The sequence below is a fragment of the Tyto alba genome, unplaced genomic scaffold, assembly GCF_018691265.1.
Source record: "Tyto alba isolate M040663 unplaced genomic scaffold, T.alba_DEE_v4.0 Super-Scaffold_13, whole genome shotgun sequence".
In the NCBI taxonomy this organism is placed as follows: domain Eukaryota; kingdom Metazoa; phylum Chordata; class Aves; order Strigiformes; family Tytonidae; genus Tyto; species Tyto alba.
This window is the reverse complement of record NW_024881275.1, coordinates 8,226,290-8,252,686: the sequence shown is the minus strand read 5'-3', so window position 1 is coordinate 8,252,686 and position 26,397 is coordinate 8,226,290. Positions and strand designations below refer to the sequence as shown.

At 41.4% G+C, this 26,397-nt stretch overlaps 1 protein-coding gene across 2 annotated transcripts; it reads right to left on the bottom strand.

Annotated features, from left to right (window-relative positions):
- Window positions 1–445: 445 nt before the first annotated feature.
- DHFR (dihydrofolate reductase) lies at window positions 446–26,350 on the bottom strand. 2 transcript variants are annotated; one of them, XM_032995491.2, is made up of 6 exons: window positions 26,151–26,350; window positions 25,648–25,697; window positions 14,544–14,649; window positions 13,519–13,645; window positions 3,982–4,097; window positions 446–2,318 (listed from the first exon to the last, which is right to left on the bottom strand). In XM_032995491.2, exons 1-6 carry the CDS (start codon window positions 26,243–26,245, stop codon window positions 2,231–2,233), a joined length of 582 nt encoding a protein of 193 aa, XP_032851382.2. In that variant the 5' UTR covers window positions 26,246–26,350; the 3' UTR covers window positions 446–2,230. The 2 variants fall into 2 exon arrangements, with proteins under 2 accessions (XP_032851382.2, XP_042643555.1); XM_042787621.1 differs by having other exon boundaries at window positions 26,160–26,350.
- Window positions 26,351–26,397: the final 47 nt, after the last annotated feature.

Sequence of the window (26,397 nt, the reverse complement as noted above, 5' to 3'; positions counted from 1 at the left end):
AAGACTCAGAGTAACTACTTACGTTCCCAATAGGCTTGCTTGCCTCCAAGTTCTTTGCCACCAAAGTGGTTCTACAAAACATTCTGGCCTCACTGAATTAGATGTCCTGCAATGGATGCTTAAGCAGGTATTTTCTAACGTATGTTCACAATCAGTATCACAGTGTACTCCAACATGAAGTGTAATCAAGCATGAAGTCTTGGCTTCCACTTTTAACAAAAGACAGTTGTCATAAACCACATTACTCTGCAGACTAGCTGTGCAGAGCTTTCAACAGCGATGTGTTTTTTGATACTACCTGGTACATATGAAATGCTTTTGGAGGTTATTTTCTCTTGTCAGGGTCACTGTGACTTATATTTTGAAAGAAAATATCATCCCCCTGGTAACAGTCTTTTTCCTTCCCTTTCACCACATGTTGGCAAGTAAAAACTCAGGAGACTTCTTGCTGTATTATGCAGGCATTGAACTTTGTTGTTTTAATCTTTTTCAACTGATGTAAAGTCAGTACACATGGGCCAAGAAGATCAACACAAGAAAGTACTTGTATTTTTAAGAATTCAAAAGGAGAGGAGCACAGAGAAAACTGAGACAACCCAGAACAGATGCTCCAAGAATTATCTTTTTTATCAGTTAAATGGTGTGAATTGCCATGGAAAATTCGAGAGGTATTCATAGCTGATACTCCAAGTGTTTTCTTCTTATATCAAAGAGGCTTGGTTTTTCAAAAGCAAGCAAAGTCATCATTTAATCTCCTTGCAGAAAACTGGGCACTGTTATGCTCCTCTGTACAGTTATAATTTGTCTAAAGCCTGCCGATGGCCAGGGCTGCCTTCCCTGATGTTAGAACTGGGCCTCAGTGGGACATTAAAGGACGAGCATTAGCACTTGAATCTACCACAATACTGCTTCACAAGATGATGCTTTCAAAACGCTTTGGGAAAAGAGTCAGCAGAGTTTTGAGGGTTAATTTACTTATTTAGTCTTTATTTTCACTATCCTAGTCTCAGACTGATCTGCAATGAAAGGGAGGCAGGGCTCCCTCCTTGCAGGCCATCACTCTAAGGGTGGCAGCTGCAGCACAAGGAAGTGTAAATGGGCATTGGGCATGGTGTGTCCCAGCTCCTCTCCACGCCACTTCATATATGGAGTCCTCTGCCACCTGACAAGCTGCCCACCACCAGAACATAGCAGCAGGCTAGTATGACTGATCATGTTGTGATAATATTGGCAGTAACAAACTTTAATCAACACATGGCACTGTATGCTATTAGAATCACAGTGTTATTACAGAACCAGTGAATTGCTCACTATCTTTAGGGAAGAGCAATGTAAAACATTATTATACTGGCTATGTTTAATGAAAGAGGAAACTGAACCCCACTATCTGCTTATAATCTGTATTTGTGTGCGACATAGAATATTCAAAATCACACCAACAAATCAACACTCTGCATCTGCACTGGTAACATTTAGAAGGGACGTAAGAACAAAAATTCTGTTAAGAAAGCAATGTTTATGTTCTTACACTGCAAAGTGGCCACGGTCAAACTGACACAGCAACCGTTTATAACAGCAGCAAGCCTTTACAGGGGTGTGAAGTTAATGGAAATGTTAAAACTTTTTTATCAGATTAATTTGTAAGTCAGTGCTTTCAGTCAAAAGGCTTGAAGTAGGCTGTGTACCAGGACAGTTAAGATGACAAGAGAGGACTTCCATGAAGGATCAGTGTATCCCTCAACAGCTGCCTGAGACTTCCAGTCTCCATTTCTCTTGTTATGCTTCCTTACATTTTCCTCTACACCAGCATGTTTTAAAGATTGTTATAAACGTATACCACTGCAGACAAACTCAGGAGTTTTAATGCTTTCTTGGTGTTGGATGTTTTGAATCAGGAGATACCCAAAACCTTTGTTTAGGTAGAAGGGTTCTGACACCTTTAATTACTTGTGGAATTGTTAGGGGTGCTGCCATGTATTGTAAAGATCAATGCAAGATTTCATTCAACCTCAGCTGCAATATTGCTGAGTTACCTCTTTCATGCTGCTGATCACCCTATTTCAACTGCAAGGTGTATATTCAGAGTGTGGGTGTGTTTTTTGGAATCATTTACTACTGAGGGATTGTGCTATCAAGCAGGATTTTCTCACAATAATTCAATATATATTTGCAGTCAGTAAGACTTCATGATTCAAAATGCCTGACCCTATAGAAGTATAGAAATCCTCATTTATTGTGCCAAGACATCTTTTTCATACACTTCAAATTTGTACCGGATGCCATTCTCTTCTTGGATATCAGCAGGGACACCTGGGTACCTGGGGAGAGGGAAGAAGAAAAAGCAAAAGCCAACAAGTAGATAAAAATATCATTATGAGTCACCTGTAATTTATCCAATCAATTAGAGAGTTGTTTGAAAAAGGAGATGAAAATACCATCCTTACAACAGGTATACTAAGTACAAACTATTTTTAGGAATCATGTTAACTACTATCAGCAACTTGTGTGCTCATCTTTTTAAATCAAGAAAGCATACTCTGATGAAAAAAAAAGAAAAACCACCTTTTTGGCTTAATAAAAAAAACCTTACTTTTTTATTCAAGCCTCCAACATGTTATTTAAAATGTCTGCAAAGGTAGAAGACATACAGAACACCTTTGGGTTTTTTAACTTTGCTTTTTCTCACATGATTTAGAGGAAATGCTAAGGTAAAGGTTTCCTACAAGCCTACAACAGCTTCTTAAAGTAGCTGATTGCCACCACGCAAAGTGTTGCTCTTTGTTCCAGATTTACTAAAACTGTTTTTATTAATGGACACTTAAAAAAATCTGTTCAGCTCCCTGTGACAGAATAAGGATTTTGTATGAGTAATGTTGACTTTGAGGGAGAAAGAAATTTTAAATTTTATTCACTAGGTTTGACTCTATTAGGTTTCCACTTTAGTGATAGAATCATATGCAATTTTGTAAAATCATGTTTTAAGGCCAAATTCTGATTTCAGTACAGTGGCCAAAACCAATGTGTACCTGAGAAACAGGCAAGAGGGAGAGAGGGGGAACTCTGAGTCAGACATCAGGGTACTAATGTGGGCTCATGACATGGCACAGCATGGTTCAGTACATGCTAGAGCTGAAAAAGGCAATTCATCCTCCCCACTCACCCTGCTTGTCTCTCCCACATCCTTCTTCCCTGCCTCTACTTACTCTCCCCACTTCAGTGCTAATCCATTCCTGTGCCCCATACAGAGAGTTTGACTTGCCATAATTTCTAATTCTTCCACTGCTGGTCTGTAACCAGCTAGAAACCTAAACGAGAGTAGCAAGAAGAGGAAGAGGTCCTTTCCTTGCTGGTTCCTGAGGCAGACATTTGAGTTTTTGCCACCTCCCTACTGCCTGCTGGATGTAATCTCATTGCAGTGGACATAAAAGTATGACTGGAATATGACAAGGGTAACATATAAGAAACCACTGTGAATGGCAGAAACTTATAGTTCAATACTTGTTCCTACTAAGTCTGTCAGGAAGAAGTAGTTTTCTCAAGAGAAAGGAATAAACTTAGAAATCTATAAAGGCTCAACCCTCCCTGCTCAAACCCATTTAATTTGTGTTTGGCAATTTATCAGAGACATTCAGAGGCTAAATACCATTGACTAACAACATACTGAGAGTTACAGAGCTTAGTAAATATTTGAGTAATTAAAAAAAGAGAAACAGTAAGAAAGTTACTTTTCAAGAAAACCAACAAATGCAATTCTTTACTGTAAAGATTATGGAAAGGTTGAAGAACACAAGTTCCAACAATCTCTCTGTACTGAGGGCAGTGCAATTCCAGGTTCCAAGTAAATTATGACTCAGGAGAAATACAGTGAAAAACACCTCTAACTCTAAACAGAACGTGGCTTTAATAGGACACTTACACATTCACAGTAGATTATTAAGTCTTCCATCTGAAGACAAAACTAGTATGCATCTTCATACTTACTCTGTGAGTAGTTTGTAGTCTTTGTAGTCAATTTCTGGAAAAAATGTGTCACTTTCAAATTCCTGCAAAATTCTTGTCACAAACAATCGATGATTCATTGGCTTCTCCATTGCTGCCTTTAAAAACAATAGAAACTATTAAAATTGAGTTGTTTCCTGTAAAACAGCTCAACCATGCATGAAGTAGTGCTGTTTATTAATATTTTTTGTATTCTTGTTTTATAACACTATTTGAAGTCTGTAAGATAACATCAAGTGTAAGTTCTTATTTGGAGCTTTCTTCATCAGCTCTCCAAATTCTTGTTATGCCTGCACCAGCCATCACCATGGCAGCATTCCAAAAGAACCAAGAGATAAGAGTCTTATTTCTTACTTGTACATCGCACACTAAATATGTTATCTAAAACTGAAACTCAGTTGCCAATTTATATATTACATAATTTAAACAAAGCAGTGAAAATGGAAGTCTAGATCTCCTCTTTTGGACTCTGCCCAAGAGTACTTTCTAAAGGGATAATTTAATCTTGTGCCAGTTCCCCCTGTTAAGTGGCAGCAATACCTACTCTCAGATCTTGGGGCATCTGACAGAAATTAACTAAAAATTGAGTAGTCCTGTGAGAAAAAGGGAGCAGTATGGCCTAGTCTCAACAAGCAATTTCTGAATCATACCTCACTGAAAGACAGGAATCTTTAAGTGGTGGAGGCGGCCCACACCTCAAGGTAATTTGTTCAATGTTTAATTATTATCACTGCTAAGGATTTATACTGTATTTTTAGTCTGCATTAGTTTAAATTTTGTGATCGCTGCCAGTTTAACTTCAAAGGTTGATCTCTGGATTATGCCAAAGTGATAATAGGCATCAAAAGTTATATAACAACAACAAGTTATGAAAAAAGTTATGAAGATACCTGTTAGGTGAGCACCTCACTAGCAAATTCACATGAACTCAGGAGTTAAAAAAACATGGTTTGTCTCCAGATCAGACCAAAAAGTCACCTCTTCCAGACTTTCCTGGCATTAAAATAACCCATTAAAAGCTATACTGGTGCCTGGTTACAATATATTTTTGAAAAGCTTACAGCTGTTTCTCTCTTTCCCTTAAATTGGCAATGAGCAATGCTCTTTGTTAAAGGTGATTCACCATGCAGCATGCTATTAGGTACTACTCTGACAAGTACAGGAACCAAGTAATAGCAAATGTAATCCAATAAAATTAATTAGTATCGCTGCTGAGAAGTTAGTTTTTAGAAAAGTTGCTCTATTACTACAGAATGGCTTGAAATGGAAGGGGTAGGTCACAGCACAACAACATCCAACAGCACCGAGCTGATGTTCATCCAGTTTGCATATAAATACCACACTTTTTCTCTCTTTAAATAAGGGTGGGATATAAGAGGAGAAACATACCTGCAGAATGACAGAAGAAGAATAGTCTGCTTCACAAATAAAAACATACTGTGATCTGTAAACTGATACTTTCGTTTTGTAGTAGAATAAAACACTGACTTCCTATACAGCTCTATGAAATTTACCTTCAGCAAGAACTCTGTACTGCCAAGACAGGTCAGGGAAGAGCATATGGAGTGACTGACCACAAATACTGCAAAATAGCTGAACTTAGCCTGAAGGGGACCAGAGGGTGACCTCTGTTCTAGATAAATGGTTGCATTAGTTGAGTGAACCAACCAGCCGTGTAACTGTTTGTCACCAAGTTAGAAAAAAAAGTTTAAGCGCTTGCTGAGTTAGCCAGACCAGCTCTGGAACCTAACTGTGTACGTGGCCCGTGAATACTAAACAACAAAAAGAACTTGGAGAAGAGCAACAGGCTTGAGCTGGTTTCAAACCACATACTCCTTTCCAGCAGCTGCAAACGCCCAGCATCATGACAGTGAGACTATTACAGAGATGGGCAAGGAGAAATACATTTGTAGAGTGGTTTGACTTTATATTTTGGTTGCTCTACTCTGCTAAGTGTAATTTTCACTTCCCCTCACTCCACTGCCATGCTGGGTCTCAAAGTCTTTCTTGGTATGATTTTAGTTTACTCTACCCAGATATCCTTGGACTGTATTTGTACCCGCACTGGTTTCTGTTGGGAGCTGCATATGTGTTTGCTCTCCACACAAGCTCACCTCCCTGTGTAGCAGCTACTGAACCTTTTAAGATATTACAGCCTCATGCAACAGTGAAAAGCAGTGCTGATTTTTGGCTCACACTCCTCAAGCAGAGATGACTTTCCACAGTAGAGGGAGGACAGGAGAGCTGAGGTGTCAGATACATCCAAATGGAGTTCAGTATGTGAACCCGAGTCCTTTATTACTCACGTATATCTTCACAACTCTGTGAAAAGATTTTAGCATACCCTCACCTTTCTGCTCACTTCCAAGAAATCCTTGGTAGGCCTGCCTCTAAAGCATACAGCAAAAATGAGACGACCTAAGGATCATCCTTCCCATAATTTCCAGCTGCATTGGACTGACAGCCATACAAAATTAGATTATGTCTGCACGTGCAAGACCATTACCTTTAATTAGTTTCTCTTTGTACAACACAGGTTAAAACAGCCCTGAAGCTCTGCAACAAAGAATGGCTGTGTATTACAAGTAGTTTCAGACATATACGGAAAATTAATCTTTCACAGATCAAATCACCAAACCACTGTAAACTAGTGGGCATAGCAACCAATTGCTGTAGAAGGGACCAATTATTTCTAGACAGTTAAAGATTCACAGGTTTTAGGACACACACACACTCCTACTTTCTCATCTTCTACTGATCACATAAAATAAGTAAAAAAAGTAACTAAAGCTAAAGTAACTATGTGAGGTACTTGTTTTTCAAGTGTGTTTCTAGACAACATTGACAATACAAACAAAATATGAGAACACTATAATAGAAAAAATCTCAAAATAAAGTCTGTTTATTTGCATTGGTTTTCAACCCTTAAAGGGTACTGGACCATATAGGCAAGCTGCATTTTGAAACTGCAAGAGTATTAAAAAATGTATTTTATACATTAAAAAAATCTCACAGCTGAAGATCTCACAAAGTTCTAGATCTTACCTAACTAAAAGTACTTGCCTAAGTTAAACTTTGGCTATTAGGACAGTTGTGGTGACAATCAGGAGATTCAACACCTTCAAAAACCTTACCTTCCCACACTGCTAGGGCTCAGCTTAGTGAGGTAGGCAATAGCCCTTCCTTCCCAAGCCACGAAGGCTAAGCCTAGGGAGGAAGTAGACACTGTGGTAGCTCTCACCACCAGTTCTCTGCCAGGGACAAAGGCAAGTGCAATAAAATTCTTCTACGACCGTTATCAAAAAGCCTGACCATTCTGTCCTTGCAGAAACAAATACACTTTAGTCACTACACATTTCTGTGTGTTAGTCTTAAAGGAGGGTCTTTTAAATCTTTTCCTCTATGATCTCTGCAAGCATGTTTGAAAAAGAACTTACAAAGCAACAACCTTTCACAGCTGCATGATTTGTGGCTGTAACTGACTCATATATTAACCTTTTTTAGTAATTATTTTTTCCCAGAGGAATGTCAAATCAATATGTTTGTTCACAAAAATGAGTACACAAAAAGCTTGTTTAGGAATAAAAGCACTATCACACCTTTCTTTCCATGTTAAAAATCCTCTGAGTTTATTTTGAAGACTATACTGGAAAGACTGGATATGGCATTCTGAAGTCTGTGAAAGTAACAAGATGCTAAATTACAGAAAATTCTTAAACTTTTGAAAGAAATTATTAGTTAATCCACTAGACCATTGACAATATTGTAATTCTGTTTCCTCTAATTTTACTTATAACTAGGTAAGAGCAAGAAGTATTGGCCACTGGAGGCATGACTACAATAGTCATGGATGTATTTTTACAAAATATAAATCTTTATGGGAGGACAGTGCTGTCAGCTGTAATGTTGTGATCCTGACACTTTTATATAAAAGAGATATTAGGGAATTGAACTAAGAATGCTTAAACCCTTTATCAAAAAACACCTAGAAAGTTAAAGGAATACAATAAAATTGTCTTTCCATTCACATCATTTTGTTCAGACAACTACACAAAGCTACATAACTACACATGGGAAAATTCTCCTGTAAAGAAAGATTCTGTGACATTACAGTAATGAAGACAGTTACATTTACATATACACCAGGAAGACAGTAATATTCCTTGCAAACAACTGCTTAGGACCATAAATGTGCATAATCGAATAACATTATCATGAGCTTGGTGGAACAGGGAAAGAACATATGGTCAGTGCAACCACAAGCTTCAGTCTACACTTTAAACTTTAAAGGCAACGTTACCAGCTTTCAAAAACGTTAGTAGGATTAAGCCACAGTAACTAGTTCACTCTAAAACGGAACTAGTGGAGAAGCCAATGCAGTGCTCAGCTTTTTGCACTGATTGCTCCCAGAACAGAACAATGCTTTTGGCCTGTAGTTTGACATCCTCCACATCAACAGCATCTCACAGGTCAGAGGAGCTTGCTCTCTGCAGCATGCCCTTTGAGAGCACTGTTCGAAGGGAGCCACAGCACTGCAACCTGCAAGAGTGGAGCGCGTGTGCATGGAAAAATGAGCTCTCTGTGTAGCTCCCTTGTAAGTGGATCTCAGTCCTTGGTCACATCTCAGGCTGAATGCAACACTTCAAAAACATGGTAACATACGTATTAGTCTATTACAACAGGTACACAGCTCAAACCCACTTTGTCTTATATGCAGGCAAAGTAGAAAAATTACTATTATATCTTTTATAGTTTAAAAGAATTCAGACATACTAAAAAGTAATCTTTAAAATGTATGTTTTAGTATATTAGTAGTAGCTAGCAAAGTTTTGGCAAGCTTGAAAAAAATCATGATAAAACTAGTGACTCAAACTGCTGATACTTCTCTCTTTTAAAGTGATCCTTATGGTACAGCAAAGATTTGAAGCTTAGCAAATGTGGCATTCACAACCCACTCAGGGCATTCAGAACCCAGTGAAGCTTATGTGCTTAGTCAACAAACTTTATTTAAGAGGGTAATTAATCTTCTGCAAGAGACTTGCTGCACTAAAATGAATAGCAACTTCATAATTCAATAATTCTGAAGAATGAAAGAAGGTAGATTACCAAACACAGTATGTCAAATACTAATACATAGGAAGACACCTGAGCATGAATATTAGACAAGATTTTCCCTTTGAGATTATTGGAAATTTAATTTTCCAGCTCAAGCCTCTTTGTTGAAGAATTTCCCCAAATGCTATTTATGACCAGCATCTATTTTCTGTTATGGCCAGCCTAGATTTTAACTGAATAGCAAAACCAACAAAACTTCTTATGAAAGAACTTTTTGTTCTGTTACAAAATTACAAGTTTCTTCTCCAAATTTAATACACAAATACAATTCTGTACTTCAGCAATGTGACCTTGAGTGTCATTGTTTTCTCTGTAGCACTGAGAAAGCAACAAGCTGAGTAGGAACACACAAATTAGAAGAGACAATTTTAAACGTTCGAGATATGGTAGGAAAAACTGTTTTATCAAGGTGAAAACCTGTTTGACATATAGCCTGTTTTGGTGTTACTAAAGAGGCCTTGGTTTTGAGGACCTGAGTCATAAATTTTTCAATTCTTCTATTTTCTTAAAAAAAAAAAAAAAAAAAGTTTTGTTGCTAGTTTTATTCCCCTCCCCCCACAATGGTAGGTTCATTGCTAGTGATTTGTGCTTGGTTATTTTTACAAGGCAAGATTTATATTAAATGCCCTACAAACAACGTATCATAAGACCATACCATCCACATAGGTAAATCTAAACCTTTTTTTTTTTTTTTTTTTTGTTTTAAATTTTTTTAAAAGTCCCTGCTTAATATTTGGGGATGTGCTGGACTTAAAGTTCCTATTCCTAGTAAAATCCCAATGCTGTTTTTAATCAGTTTAAAACACAGAGTTTAAATACAGTTAAAAGAGACTGAAATAATTTACACTGAGCAGAATCCCTTAGGATCTCCAGGTAGTGCTATTTTTCAGAGTCAAAGCCAAGACCTGAATCTCTCAATTAAGAGACAATACCTCCACACACAGTGCATCTACATTAGTGTCTTAATTCAGAACAGAAACGTGGTTTTGAAATGTATCTTCCAATTGTCCCCACTCACCATGCTTTAGTTGTACTGGGGAGTAATACTGGTGTACATGAAAAAAAATTTCTTGCGGATTAAACCAAGACAGAAAATCTGCTCCAGGAACGTGTCTGATAAGTTCTAACCACTAACAGGGACTCAAGGGACAGAACCAGTGAGTGAGTCACCACCACAAGTTTTCCAGCACACAATGAGCATTCATGAGCCAGCAGACAGCTCTCAAAACATCAAGTGGTCACGCAAAATTATGGAGTGCCTCTCATGACACATAATGGCTTTGTAATTGCTTTGACCTACTAGCCATTGCTAGGCTGCTACATTTCTTCTTCCTCATCCATACACCAATTCATTCTGGAAATCAGGAGATCCAGAATAGTCCAGAAGATCCAGTCTGGCCTCAAACTGGGATCCAAAGAAATCAGAGAGTCTTAGAATGATTAGGTTTGGGTTGGAAGGGACCTAGTCCCACCCCCCTGCCCCAGGCAGGGCTCCCTTCCCCCAGCCCAGGGTGCTCCCAGCCCCGTCCAACCTGGCCTTGAACCCTTCCAGGGAGGGGGCAGCCACAGCTGCTCTGGGCACCCTGGGCCGGTGCCTTACCAGCCCCACAGAAAAGAATTTCTTCCTTCTATCTCATCTACATCTGCCCTCTTTTGGTTTAAACCCATCCCCCCTCGTCCCATCCCCACACCCCCTGACCCAGAGTCCCCCCCCCCCTCTCCTGCCCCCCCTTTAAGCCCTGGGAGGCCACTCTCAGGGTCCCCCCGGAGCCTTCTCTTCTCCAGGCTGACCCCCCCCAACTCTCTCAGCCCGGCCCCCCAGGGGAGCTGCTCCAGCCCCCCCAGCATCTCCGTGGCCTCCTCTGGCCCCGCTCGAGCAGCTCCGGGTCCTTCTGCTGTTGGGGGCCCCCGAGCTGGCCCCAGCACTGCAGGGGGGTCTCCCCAGAGCGGAGCAGAGGGGGAGAATCCCCTCCCTGGCCCTGCTGCCCCCCCTGCTCTGGCTGCAGCCCAGGGCATGGGTGGGTTCTGGGCTGCAAGTGCACATTGCTGAGCCATGTTGTGCTTCTCATTAACCAACATCCCCCAGTTCTTCTCCTCAGGGCTGTTCTCAATCCATTCTCCACCCAGCCTGGATTTGCACTTGCAAACCTGTGCTGTGAGAAAGTCCAAAAGCTTCCCTGGAGGCAACAGTACTACCTTGTGGCTATGTCAGATTACAAATCTGATGAGGTGACCCATGTCAAGTCAGATTTGTGTCCTCAATGGCAAAGCTGTTATAGTAGCTCTTGACAGATGGCCTCAGTTGTCCACATTCAATACATTCTGTATTTACTTCCAACTCCCCAGGATCCCCGTACCACTGGGATGCCACCAGCCCAGGCTCAACCCCTGTGCCAAGAGCTGCAGATCAATCAGGGTAGAGCACCTACAGTGAAGACTCCAAGAATGCTGTTATCCCCCATCTTCACACTGATCCTTCAAGACATCCACAACAGCCCATGACAGGCTGTCAAATCAGCCTGCTTGAAGTAAGTGCAACAGGTGCTCATGTGAGCTTGCCATTCCCCTTTCCTAGTGATCCTGACTGAAAGATCATTGTACATTAAGGTGTTAGTGACCCACTTAACAATTAATCTGAATAGACCCAGGCCTGTACTGTGCTGTGCATATTTCTTGGCCACAGGATAAGTTCAGTGAGCGAACTGTAACAGAGGAGCCTGCAGGCAGGCAGCTCCCACTTGGTACAGATGACTATACCACATGCATGCCCTTGCCTTTATCTAAAAAAGCAGCAGGAAGTTTTCATGTGAACATCCTTTCTGTTTGACAGTGGAAATTACGAATAGACATGTTTTACTGTAAGAAAGTCCTATAGTAGCTTTCATGACCAAAATAGGATAGTGCTTTCTACAGATGGGGCCTGTGCAGCATGCTGCATGTGGCTTGGAGGCTTGTTCAATGCCACACAACTTGGGAGTTCTCAACATCTACAGGGATGTAAGATAACTTATACTATTCTGTCCTTCTTTGACGTGTTAGCTCTAATAAGTAGCATATTAAATGACACTTTACAGAGTCCAGGTGCTCTTTTTACTGGGATAATGGACTAGATTGTACTGGTGCAAAACAGCTTTTTACTGCACTGTTGTGTGGCTACGCTCAGCCCTAATGTGCTACCAGGAGCATGATGACATCTTCATCACACACCTAAAGTCCAAGTGCCAAACAAGAATTGGAGTATATTCCCCACTATACTTGCAATGACTAAAGGTCAGCGGGACTGTTTCTTTCACTATAAAAAAAAAATTCTTTACAATTCTTAATTAAGGTCTTTTTTATCAGAAGAAGGAACGATTACTGCTGTTCTTATTTCATATTCTCCTGAATGATATGAAAGAAACCAGGGTTAGTGGCCATAATCTTTTGTGTGGTACTGTTTGACAATAAATACAAATTATATGAGAACTTAAAAAAGAAGACAAAAACAACTGAGATGTACAGGCCAGAACCCTGACTGTAGGGGCTGAAAGAACAACTCTAGGGATGTGGGTGGATGCATGGAGAGTTGACTAAACTTTACACGTGTATAAATGAAAAATGAGAGAAAGAGTTTGGGGCAAGGGAGAAAGATGGCTAAGGAAACATAGGGAAACAAGCTACATTTTACTCCAGACCTGCACACTGCACAGCTAGTATTTTAGTTAAGGACAGGAAGAATATTCCCCACTTGTGGGAAAACAGGACAGTTTATACAGGGCTCTGTCTGTGCAAAGGTGGTCCTGAGAAGAAAGTAGCACATGCTGTCTTCTTGGCACATTAACAGGCACCTGAATACCAAGACACTGTAGACACCAAGAGAAACCCCGGGAGTGGGAACAGTAGGGATATCTGGTTGCTAGATGGGAAAACAGAATGAGTGCTACCTTGTTGTATGATTATCTCCCCTTATTGCTGACACCAACACTTGCCAGCTCTCTCTAAATCCTCTTTTGCTACGTGTATACCTGTATAAAGTGTCATATTCTGGCTAAAAATGCTAGATCATTTTTCTTCTTTTTCCACATCCTCTGCAGAGGCAGTCTACTACCTCAGTAAAATGAACATAACAATATGGGTTTAGGTTGAAAAACCTAGCAATTTAGATATTTAAGAGAAGCCCTCAAAAGCACAATGACTGTATGATACTGGACTGGACCATTAGCAAGAGCAACTTTTGGTTACTTGGACAGGTATTTTAAACCTGTGAATTGAAATCTTACTCTCCAAGACTTGTTCTGCTGGAATCACTGGAGTTTGCTGGGTCACATGAAGAAAACAGCACTTCCTAATGTGGAAGTAGTAGGAACTAGAGCCACCCTCATCGCATCTCAGAAGATGAATTATTTAGGAGTACTTTAAATGTACCTTGTAAACAGATGTACCTCCAACGATCCAAACCATGTCTACTTTACTTTTTAACTCTGGTGAATCCAAAAGAGCTAAAGCATCATCCAGACTTCTGGAAAGATAATGCGCTCCTTGTGGGGTTTCCCTAGAAAAAGCAAAGTTTTATTACTAAATAGTTAAAGGACCATTCTTCATTATAATCAACACAATCTAGACATACAATGTGTTTCGCTGAATTGACAAATAACAAAATGTTTCACATTAATTAATTATTTTGATATGCCTATTTTTGCTAAACTATGTTAGAATTCTCATCTGACTACAGGACTGTTTAACAAATCATGGTTTAATCATAACTGTGACTTAAAAGACATTATAAATTACAGATCCGAAATTTTATATAATGTTTTTTAAAAAGCATAGCTTGATAAATTTAGATACCTATAAAATGAAACATAAACTTTTACTGAAATTCTAGAACACTAACATTTAATTCAATAAAACTGGTCAAGAAGCCCTATCTCCTGCCCCCTCACATACTCAGACTAAAAGCCACCACCATCTTCCAAAGCAATAAACCACTATAAGTGGACATTTTTGTTTAAGAATATTTGGATGACTGTGGGTGATACACTCAAGGAGAGAGTTGTGAAAAAAGGATAGTTATTTTTCCTTAAATGCTAATAAACTTCAAAAAAGGGATTAGGAGTCACCAATCTAATCAGGAACTAGAGAAATACAGTTGAACACATGAGTCAGAAAGACTTCTGACAACTGTCAGATGGTTTGTGTGTAGAGCTAGGAGTAGCATTTATTATGCAAAGTAATGACAATGTGAATTAATTAAGAACTAAAAGAAATAAAAATAATAATTAAAAAATTAAAGGTAAAGTAGTGATATCACTCAGAACCAATAGCAGAGACGTTTCCTAACTAGATATCAAAAATGTAACATTTAGAACTACTTTATGTTGTATTGTTATACATATTTTTAGGTGCAGACTTTTTATTTGTTTTACAGGACTACTATTCATCATACATACTTGAGCTCCCTGCTGAGCACTATATTAATTCTGTCTTTTAGAGGACGATTCTTCTCAGGAATGGAGAACCAGGTTTTTTTACCCATTATCAGTGCATTCTGTTTACCTGAGTAAGAGAGAAAATGCTTATTTAAAGGGAAGTTTTGCTCTGTCCCACGTTTGCTTCACTGTTTAGTGACACTGCTGGACTTTCCCTCCCCCTTCTGCACTCCATTTCAGCAGTTAACAAAAGTACAAGCTTAGGTCCCAATTCTCAAATTAGTCACACACATAGAAGAATATGTTTGTGGCCTCAAAGCCCTGTCAGGCAGTTGACACCAAAGTAGTCTTATGTGCACCTATAAAGTTATAACTGAAAGAAGGTAATAAAAGACATGTCACTGCCCACTATATGCACTACACAGACATTGGCTCTGCTACAGTTCTGCAGCCAAATTAATCTCTGTGTGTGAGGCCAACTCACACTCTCAAAAGAGTCCTCTTAGCGTGAAAAAACATCATTCTTCTCTGTATAAATCCAAGCAGTACACAGTAATCAACTTCATGGTTGCATGTTCCATCATTCCAGTTATACAGTCAGGAATAATTGCCAGCTTTGAGCGTTATTTAAGAAAACAAAACAAAACAAACAGGTAAATGGAAAACTTTTAGAAGAACCAGCCAAATTAAATCCAAAGCAGAAGTGTAACAGGTGTTCTGTCATATTCTAGATAAATATAATTTCTGACCAAACCCAAATATTCATAACCTGATTATCTCTCATATATATCCTGCTAAGAATAGTTTTTGTTTATGAGCAAATGGAGTTGTCAAGAGAAATAAACACAGAGGTTGACACTCACAAAAAGTAACAGAAGTTTTTTACAGTGCTACACAGCAGGAAAGATTTTAGAGAAAATAAAATAGTATTTGTTCACAGCTCTATCCTTCCTGCTTCTTGATCTGAGAGGCTAGATCTACTGGACCACACTAGAGAACCAATGCTCCAATTTATTAGCAGTGTGTAAAGACCTTTCTCCTGTAGACAAGTTTCATGAGCAAGTTTCCAAGAGACATACTGCAGTGGCGGTTTAGATAAGTTAGCACAGACCATTGGCACCACTGCTGAAAGAAATGCACACGTTCTGAAAAATATATGTATTTTCTTAATAAAGGTTTACACTGGGATTCCTACAGGGTCAGAACAAAGATTTGTCTAGACTAACAGCTAATTTACAGCAGTGGCCAGTGCACGTATGGAATCAGACTAAAAGTAAGATCAGGTGGTGTTTCTCCATTGTATTCTCACTTTCAAAAATCAGTGACTCCAACTTTTTTGAGCCAATGGTGATATCCCTGCTGTGAAGATTTATGGCAACATAGTGGATTAAGATGTCTGGTTATGAAGGAACTTAACTGCCTAGCATCTAAGGTCATAGCTTATGAGAAGATTTGCAGACAGGATGGAGCCAAATTTTTCTTTTGTATTTAAAACATCCTTTTTTGATCATGAGTTATTTGTGCCAGGTAAGATGCAACTTGCAGACACATAGAAAGACTTACAAATGTGTTCTGTCTTTTTTTGTACGTAAAGTTGCAGTGGACTGAATCAGGTCTCCAAAACATTAAGTGAAATCGTTCACTTAAAACTAATGCAAAATGAGATTAGACGTTCTTTGTGGAATATGGAACAGACTTTCAAATCAGAATATGGAATAGCTCACTTAATCAAAACAAGAGCACATATTAGGCAGTCCAGAAGTTTTAGCAAGCAAGTGAGTTTTGCTGGACAGTAGTTTTAACAGTAGCATATAAAAAAAAAAAAAAAAAACAAAAAACAAACAGGAAAGTGATGATGTTGGCAAAGAGTGAAGCAGCAGAAACGTGAGGATAAATTTGTTGTGTCTCATGGCTCTGATTCTACCAGACACAGTGCCAGTTGCATGGCTCTGGGAGGTCCTGTTCCTCCTCTCTCAATGCCTCCTTCCTGGTCCTACCACACACCTTGTACTGGCAGTCCCTGCAGACACCTAGTAGACTAATCTACTGGGTTAGAGAATTAATACAGTTTAGGAAACATCAAACCAGCATTAAAGTCAGTGTGAGTGAGGAATGGGGGCAATTTGGCAAAACTTGTCTCTTCTGGCAGCAGCAAGTACCCAGTCAGAACAAATCAGCTCTTTTAATCTTTTGCATTCCTATCCCTGTTTGTTTGTGCTGATTGTCACAATTTTTTTCACTCCACAATAACTGATTTTATCTCATTGAATCAACAGTCTATATTTTACTTTGCTGCAAAAGTGTTGCTGTGCCTGAACATTATTGCTGCATATTACCAGTACAGGTGCATAACAATGCATATTGATACTACATAAAGTTGCAGTATTGTTGCTGTATATTACCAGTACGGGTAGGGTTTTCTGGTGTATTAGCATATCTCAACACTCAGAAAATCAACCAAAACTACTGTCACAAGGGTCAGAGGGGTGGAGTAAATGGCCAAGGCTGAGCTACAGCAAACAAGTTAGCTAAGCTAACAAAGCCTGAGAAAAACCTCTGCTAATTAATAAACATATAAAAACCTTTCAATTTTTAACTTGTTCAGGGATGGAATTGTAGGTAAAGCCAGGTAGGTGAAGTTTTCTACCTTACCTGGGAAACATGACTTTGAAATTCTATTTACAAATTACCTGCAGCCCTGAAACATTTGATTCATCTCCAGTTTCTTCATTTAATTGTGATAAATAATAGAAGAATTTTGCTTTTGCTAAAAGTAATTAAACAATTACTTTTATTGAATTAGGCTGAAGCTGTTATTAGTACAATGATACAAATTTTAAGAAAAGTAAAATAATTTACTAGTGGGAAAAGAGAAGAGAAGGGGGATTGATCAGAGGAAACACCAACCCAACAGCCCCCCCTTTTTCCTTTGGAATGCTCACCAGATGGTCCATATCAAAGGATGGTAACTCCTTTGCAATGGAATGGGAAAGAACATGATGGGCCCTCTCTGTTATCTCCTGTTCTTGAGATAAGAGAGGAACTGGAGCCGCTGAGCCATAAAGACAAAAGAGCTACAAATTAGCCCAGACTTGAAGGACAAGGTGTACGTGACCACAGGACTGAGTTTGCGCATAAATAAGGGTCAACGAGCGAACACGGTGAAGAAGACTACGAGCCTTCATCTGAAGACCCCTGCCCACGACCACCAGGGAGCACTGCGCAAGCGCGACGGGAGGAATTTGGGTTGGGGGGATATGTTAATGATTTCTCGGAACTAATTGTAATATTCCCTCCCTATCCTTAGAAGTAGTGATGCATATGTATTAGAGTAGATGAATATGTAACCATTTATACAATAAAAGGGAGCCCCTTTTGGCTCCAGGGCGCGCCATTGCGCCCAGCGCTGTATTCTTTGCTCCACTGACTTTGTCCCCAATAAAACTTTTTTTTTTATATATACGTGGGCTTGTTTCTCACAATTGGGGGCTCGTCCGGGAGGACAGAAGCCTCACCGCCATGGAGCCAGAGGGCCCTGAACGGAAGGCGCGCCCCGCTGAGTTCAGCGGTCTCTTCGGTTCCCTCCGGCGCCATCGGAGGTTGACGGTGACGATCCCGGCGGGGGACTCGTGGACCAAAGAGGGGGTTAGGGCTCCCTGGAGACCGCGGCAGCCATTAAACCTTGTGCACAAGATCCGGGCAACGAAAAGGGGACTGTAAGTAGTGTCCGGATGGCGGGATAGGGGGAGGACTGAAAGGTGTGTGTGTGAGACGCGAGGCGCCAGGTCGCACTTGCGAAGCGATTGTGGAGTCTTTCTAACCGCGGTTCCGTGCTCCCGCGAGGGGGACGGCCGGTGAAGAGACGAAGCGAGTGAAAATGAGTGAACGGCTCCCCCGGGAAAGGGGAAACAAGATACTTCAGTTAGTCTGGTTGAGTGAACAAGAAACTGGGAGCTAGGCAGTTGAGTTTCCCGGTATTGGGAAACAAAATACTCCAGTTAGTCTGGTTGAGTGAACAAGAAACTGGGAGCTAGATAGTTGAGTTCCCCGGGATTGGGAAACAAGATACTCCAGTTAGTCTGGTTGAGTGAACAAGAAACTAGGAGCTAGGCAGTTGAGTTTCCCCGGGATTGGGAAACAAGATACTCCAGTTAGTCTGGTTGAGTGAACAAGAAACTGGGAGCTAGGCAGTTGAGTTCCCCGGGATTGGGAAACAAGATACTCCAGTTAGTCTGGTTGAGTGAACAAGAAACTAGGAGCTAGATAGTTGAGTTCCCCGGGATTGGGAAACAAGATACTTCAGTTAGTCTAGTTGAGTGAACAAGAAACTAGGAGCTAGGCAGTTGAGTTTCCAGGGTAATAGGGAGCCAAAGATTGCCATTTCCCATACAGTCCATTAGGGAAAGGCTGGGAAAAAAAAAAAAAAATAATAATAAAATATATATATATATATTTATATATATATATATATATATATGTGTGTGTGTGTATATATATATAAATTGGGATTATAGCCCATGTACCAGAGGGAAGAGTAAGATCAAGATGGCAAATTATTGTATGTTCGAATGGACTAAAGGACCTATCAGGGAAGATTCGGTGAATTGGCCAAAATATGGATCAGAAGAGGATTGGATTTGTCAAGCTCTTAATATTTATGTTAATTCAAAGGAACCATTTAATCAAGAAGAAAGTGAATATGCCTCATGTTGGAGGGGGTCGCAGAGATTTGGGATTTTTTTAATTGAAGCAGGAGGAGCAGGTTGAAGAAGGTGAAAGGGAAAGGAAGGAAAAGAGATGGGACCCTTTGGATAATTTACCCCCCCCCATATAACCCGGCACACCTAGGAAATCAAGGGGTGCAGCAGGAAGATGCGGGTGAGGAGGCCCCTGTTGTTAATATCAGACCTGAAACCGGGCAGCAACGAAGGGGGGGGGAAATCGTTTAAGGGAGCACGGGGCGGCTAGGGTTAATCCCTTGCGGGGAAGTCCCAGCGGCAGGAATTCAAGGGGGGATGGGATTTGTGGATGTGCCGCTCACTAATGTAGAAGTGAGGGCGTATAAGAATGAATTTAGGAGGTTTTTAGAGGACCCTGTGGGGCTGTCAGAGAAGATTGATCAATTTTTGGGACCCAGTATATATATACATGGGAGGAGATGCAGTCGATTACGGGAATTTTTTTTTCTCTCCTGAGGAAAGACAGATGATCAGAACGGTTGGAATGTGGATATGGGAGAGAGAAAATCAGCAGGGGATACCCGGGGAAAGGAAACTCCCTGTAACCCCTCTGCAGTGGAATCAGAATGAACAAGAGCAGAGGAGAGATATGAGGGACTCTAGGTCATTATAATAAGTGTCTGGAGGAATCCTGAGAGAAGCACAGAAAGTAGATATTAGGAAGGATGAAGAAAAGGCTAAAACTAAAGCTAAAACTATGATAACTGCACAAGAAGCTGTTAGAAATAAACACAAGAAATCTCAGACGGGAAATCACAATTTGAAACAGGCAAGGGAATGAAAGGGAAGGTGGAACCAAGAGGCACCACTGGCTAGGGAAATCACAAGGGAATGTTTTTATTGTGGGGAGGGGGGGCATTATAAACAAGAATGCCCCCAGAGAATACGGGACCTGTTGGTGTTTGAAGTAACCCAACAGGATGAGGGTGGTAATCACTAGGGGTGTCAGGGGCTCTACCTCCTGGGGGATATACCAACAGAAGAGCCCTTGATAAATTTGAAATTAAGACCCCAGGAGGAAGATTATGTAAAAGATACAACTTGGGCTGTAGGGGTTAAAGGTGAAGGGGTTTTCGGTCCCAGTTATAACGAATGTGTTAATACAGGGGGAGGATCAATATGCTGTTAATGATCTGTTAATGCCAGGGGTAGGATGTAATTTGCTGGGTAGAGATTTACAAGTGCAATTAGGAATAGGTGTGGTACTGGATGAAGGAAAACTAGTGGTTAAATTACTAGAATTATGGGAGGAGAATCGGGGAGGATATTTAGGAACCAGAGCGTAACTGTTTGGATTTTATAAATTATCAAACGAAAATAAGAAAAGATCTGTTAAATAAACCTTTGCCCTATAGAGAAAAACTATTTATTGGTGGGTCCTCTCGATGCCTAGAAGGAAAAATATTGGGTTATGTAATTATCGAGAGGCAGAAGATGGAAGTGTTTGAAAAGGGGAAATTACCTGCTGGGTGGTTAGCACAAGTCTGTGAACTCTATGCCCTAAAACAGACATTGGTATATTTGAGAGATAAGGAAGGGACAGTGTACACAGACTCAAAGTATGCATTTGGAGTGGTCCACACATTTGGAAAAATATGGGAAGAAAGAGGGCTTATAAATACAAAAGGGAAGGAGCTAGTACATGAGCGGCTGATCAGAGAAGTTTTAGAAGCCCTGAAGCTCCCCACAGAAATTGCAATTGTGCATGTGAAAGGACATCAGAGGGGAGCATCAATGGAAATAAGGGGGAATAATTTAGCAGATTAAGTAGCCAGAGAAGCAGCTACAGAATCATCATTGGTAGTTTTATTGGTAATAATACCAGGGGATTATGAGAATTTAGCCCCAAATTTCACAGAACAAGAAAAGGATATACTTAAAAATAAGGGGGGAAAAGATTCAGAAGGAAAATGGACTTTAGCAGATGGAAGGCAGATGTTAAATAAAACAAGATCATGAGAAATTCTGTCATTAATACATCAGAAAATACATTGGGGAACGCAATCACTTTGTGATCATTTCCTTAGACAATATGGGTGTATAGGAATATATATATAGTGGCTAAACAACTAGTTGATCGATGTTTGATTTGTCAAAAAGTGAACAAAAAGGTAATGAGATAAAAAAAAAAAAAAAAAAAAAAAAAAAAGGGTGGCTGGGGAACAGGAGCTAGCCATACAAAGCCTCCAGGTAGACTTAACAGAGCTACCTTAAATACAAAGGTGGAAGTATTTGTTGGTATTAGTGGCTCACTTAACTCATTGGGTGGAAGCAATCCCCCACACCAAGGGCAATGGCAAGCATGGTATCCAAGGTGTTACTGGAAAACATTATCCCCAGATATGGATTAATAGAAAGAATAGACTTGGGCGGAGGAACACATTTAATTTTAAAAATTATATACAACAGCTATCTGAAGCCTTAGGGATCGAATGGGCATGGCACACCCCATGGCATCCTCGGAGTTCTGGAAGAGGAGAAAGAATGAATCAAACTTAAAAACAAACCTTGACTAAGTTAATGATTGAGACTCAGATGTCTTGGATTAAATGCCTGCCATTGGCCTTATTAAGGATCAATACTCAGCCACGAACAGACCTGGGTATTTCTCCCTATGAAATGATGCTTGGATTACCATGTATGAGTAATGACAGGGATATTGTCATCCCTGAAGTAGGAGATCAATATGTAAGAAAGTATGTAATAAGAATTGGTAACACTTTAATGAAATTAAGAAAGAAAGGACTTCTGCCTCAAATACCACTATTGGCTTTTAATATCCACAATGTAAAACCAGGTGATTGGGTATTGATAAAAGTGTGGAAAGATTAATCATTAACTCCCGAGCGGGAAGGTCCATTTCAGGTGCTGCTGACCACCGAGACAGCGATCCGAACAAAAGAAAAGGGGTGGACTCTTGCCTCCTGAGGAAAAGGACCGTGGAAAAGCCTCAGGAGTGGACTGTGGTACCATCAACTGACCAACTACAAGTCACCCTCAAAGGACTAAGTAAATTCATCAGGAGGGGATTGAATGACTCTTAACCAGTGGTTTGACTGGGTTTTTAACTGGGTTCAGAGGTAACACTGCGAAAATTTACTTATTCATTTGCTTACTTGCTGTATAAGGAAACAAAAACAAAAAACAAACAAACAAACAAAAAAACTGTCAGGGAAAAGCTGGCGTTTACCGAGCATTAACTGACAGACATGTTACAGAGTGGCTTTTGGTAACAGATTATGAGCATTTTGGATTCAATTAGGCATTGCTAGAAAATCAACCTAATAGGGTAATACCTTGTCTCGAGTGTATGTATGGATGTTATGAAGCGTGGGTTTTGTGTGAATGTGAAATGTGTTACCGGATGTGGTATTTCTTGCAGATGGAGAAAATTGTCTTATAACTGTATAGGGAAGGGGCATGAACTGTAACCTTGATTTACGGGGAAAAAGAGGTTAGTCCCCAGAATTTGTGATGTCCCTGAGAGTTGATGGGAGGACACTATCAGGAAGTGCCAAAAATTTTGCTTTGCTTAGAAACAAAGGAAGTGGCTACAAAGGAGCTGCACTTGAATTGACTAACTCTTAACACATGGATTCGTTAAATAGTAGAGGGCAAGACCGGGTTAACCTCTGTGCTCGCCACCAGGAAGACTTGTATCTCAGCTGTGGGCTGCAACCCCATAGGCATGAGAGGTGGGAGCATATGTTATACCGGACCTCTGCTAATCATCCTGGTATGGTTTGCTTTAATAGTGGCAAATTTGTGCAGCAAGTGCTTTACTGTTATGTCCAACATCAGAGTGGCTTTGCTTTCCCAAAGACAGAAGGGTGGATGGAGATATTTTTAGTGGGAAGAAGAGAATCCAAGTAAAAGATGTGACAGAAGTAAAACAGCCAGTACCAAAACCGCCGAAAAGACCTATAACAGAATTTTCGACATGGTTAACCAAAGGAGATGGTGGTTTACATAAGCAGATACAACTACATGGGCACTTGAAAGAGGAACATTTACAAGGGCAAAAGATATGTAGTAAAAAGGCAAACAAAGTGAGGGCTACCAACATCAAGACTGCACAATAAATTGCTGCCCATGCATAAGCACGCTCCATTGTTTTCGCGGTATCGGAGGTACAAGAGTGAGAGCGCAAGTGGTGAACCTGCCTGGTCTGTAGGGATCAGGAGTCAGGGTCCACATACGCAGCAGGAAAATGGATTTCCACGCCCCCAGCCCAAAGCGCATGTGTTGTTGGAGGGTCTCGAAAGTTCGGCTATACCCGGATGGCAAAAACAACTGCCAGGCCCGCCCAGATCTAGGCAGCACAGGCATTCTGGGTGGAAGAGAAACTTCCGCTCATTGCGCACTTGGACCTTCCTCGGTCAAGCCGCTAGCCTGGGGCTGGACTATCCCACTAATCTTACTGATCCCACTGGATTGCAATCTTGGGAAGATGGGAGTAGGGGACGATCCCGTGTGCGCCGGCCTGCTGTTGGGATTTTTCATTATATTGGTGGTGACTGTCGTTGCCATCGTGGTATGCGAGGGAATGTCTCGTGGCTGGTGTCGGAGAAGATCACCTCCTCCCCCCAATCCTCCAAGATCACGAAGACAACTAAGACGCCCTCGAAACCTTGATGAGGTGATGGAAACAGACTTATAGTTCAAAGAAGAAAATGTTATTGATCAGAGGAGTTACCACGCGGCGCGTGACTGTTGTTCTTGGACTCTTTCTATCTTTCTATCGCTATCGCCCCCGTGAGTAAGGGTAACAAGACATCGAAGGACAACATCCAAAGGACAGTGCTGATATCTTTGGTTCTTACTTTTTCTGATTGTGTCGCGTGGGACTTTGCTGGATTGTTATACAGTTAATTATTTCAGGTTCTTGTTTGCTAATAAATTGTTGATTATTGTTTACAGAGTGTCTGATAGTACGGTTGACTGTGCAGTTCGGCACACAGCTCGAATTTGCTTAACGCCAACAGGTGAAACAGTAGTAGCAAATTGCATGTTGGTCACAACATGTTGGATTAACTGAACAAAGCAAGGAATAAATAACACACGGCAAAAACATTAAGGCGACAACTGCACATAGCAGATAGAATAAGAGCTGTTTTACCTATGGTGCTCTGAAAACACCCTCAATGTTAAACTCAGAATGGTGGGATGATCTATTAGGAGCTTCCTGGTGGAAAAGATTGAATTTTTCTTCCTTTTGTGCCGTCGCGGGCTTACTATTTTTACCATGTTTAATACCTTGCTTTATACAGCTAATATCTCATGTTATTGAGGGGATGCAAATAACAGCAATGCCAGTAAACCCTGAGATGGCAGCAGTGGCTGGTGCCCACAAAGTTATGATATTAAGAAAAGAATGAGACTAAGTGTTAGTAAGCTCAAGCAAAATATGGTATTAAAAAAAAAAAAAAGGGTGGATTGTGATAAATAATAGAAGAATTTTGCTTTTGCTAAAAGTAATTAAACAATTACTTTTATTGAATTAGGCTGAAGCTGTTATTAGTACAATGATACAAATTTTAAGAAAAGTAAAATAATTTACTAGTGGGAAAAGAGAAGAGAAGGGGGATTGATCAGAGGAAACACCAACCCAACAGCCCCCCCTTTTTCCTTTGGAATGCTCACCAGATGGTCCATATCAAAGGATGGTAACTCCTTTGCAATGGAATGGGAAAGAACATGATGGGCCCTCTCTGTTATCTCCTGTTCTTGAGATAAGAGAGGAACTGGAGCCGCTGAGCCATAAAGACAAAAGAGCTACAAATTAGCCCAGACTTGAAGGACAAGGTGTACGTGACCACAGGACTGAGTTTGCGCATAAATAAGGGTCAACGAGCGAACACGGTGAAGAAGACTACGAGCCTTCATCTGAAGACCCCTGCCCACGACCACCAGGGAGCACTGCGCAAGCGCGACGGGAGGAATTTGGGTTGGGGGGATATGTTAATGATTTCTCGGAACTAATTGTAATATTCCCTCCCTATCCTTAGAAGTAGTGATGCATATGTATTAGAGTAGATGAATATGTAACCATTTATACAATAAAAGGGAGCCCCTTTTGGCTCCAGGGCGCGCCATTGCGCCCAGCGCTGTATTCTTTGCTCCACTGACTTTGTCCCCAATAAAACTTTTTTTTTTTATATATACGTGGGCTTGTTTCTCACATAATCAATCTGCAGATGACATATGTACAAAGGGGTAAAATACTTGTGAGGCATTGGAAAGTGGGGAAGGGCAGACTGTTTGCAGAAGCAGGACTTTTAAGTCAGGGACTTTTTAAGTGACGTGACCAGTCTTTTCGGTGACTGATACCACACAGACTACTTTTAGTAAGTAGAGGCACCCCTCAGCAACAAATACAACGTTACCTTCCACATGGGATGTGCTAGTCATTCTCTGGAAGTACTTGTACTCATTCCTGGCAAGAAAACAACAGCAGCATCACAACGTTGTTCCGGAATGAGGTACATTGCTCTCATTGGAAAAAGAAACATAACGCAAGTATCGCCGGCGCCCGGGTAGACGAGGCTGCACCCGGCCCGGTGCCATGCCTGAGGCCGAGACCTTCGGCCGCGGCTCTGCTTGCGTGAGAGATACCCCACGGCCGAGAGCCTGCCGACACGCCTCACCGAGCCTCCCGGGGCTCCTCGGCGCGGCCCGGCGGCCGTCGGACAGGCCGCGGCCCCGCCAACCGCCACCGCGGGCACTTTCCCGCCCTGCCACACATCGCCTTTCTCGACTACAACTCCCAGCGCGCAACGCGCGCCCCCCCCCCGCGCCGGCCGGCGCGCAGCGCGCCGCGCTGCACGCTGGGAGTTGCAGTCCGCCCGCCCGCCGCCCCGGCGGGAAGCCCCCACCCCGCGCTCCAGACCTGCGGTACCTCAGCGGCGGCCAGGGCAAGTTGCCGTCCTTCCCGATGCCCATGTTCTGGCACACGGCCACGATGGAGTTGAGCGAGCGTACCATGCCGCCCGCCGCCGCCTCCCGCCGCACCGGCCTTCGGAAGGAGCGAGCGCGCAGCAGCGGGGCGGGGCGGCGCGAGAGGGCGGCGGCGGCGGCAGCCACGGGGCTGCCCCGGCCGCGGGTGGGAGCGCAGCGTACCCGCGGGCGGCGGAGCT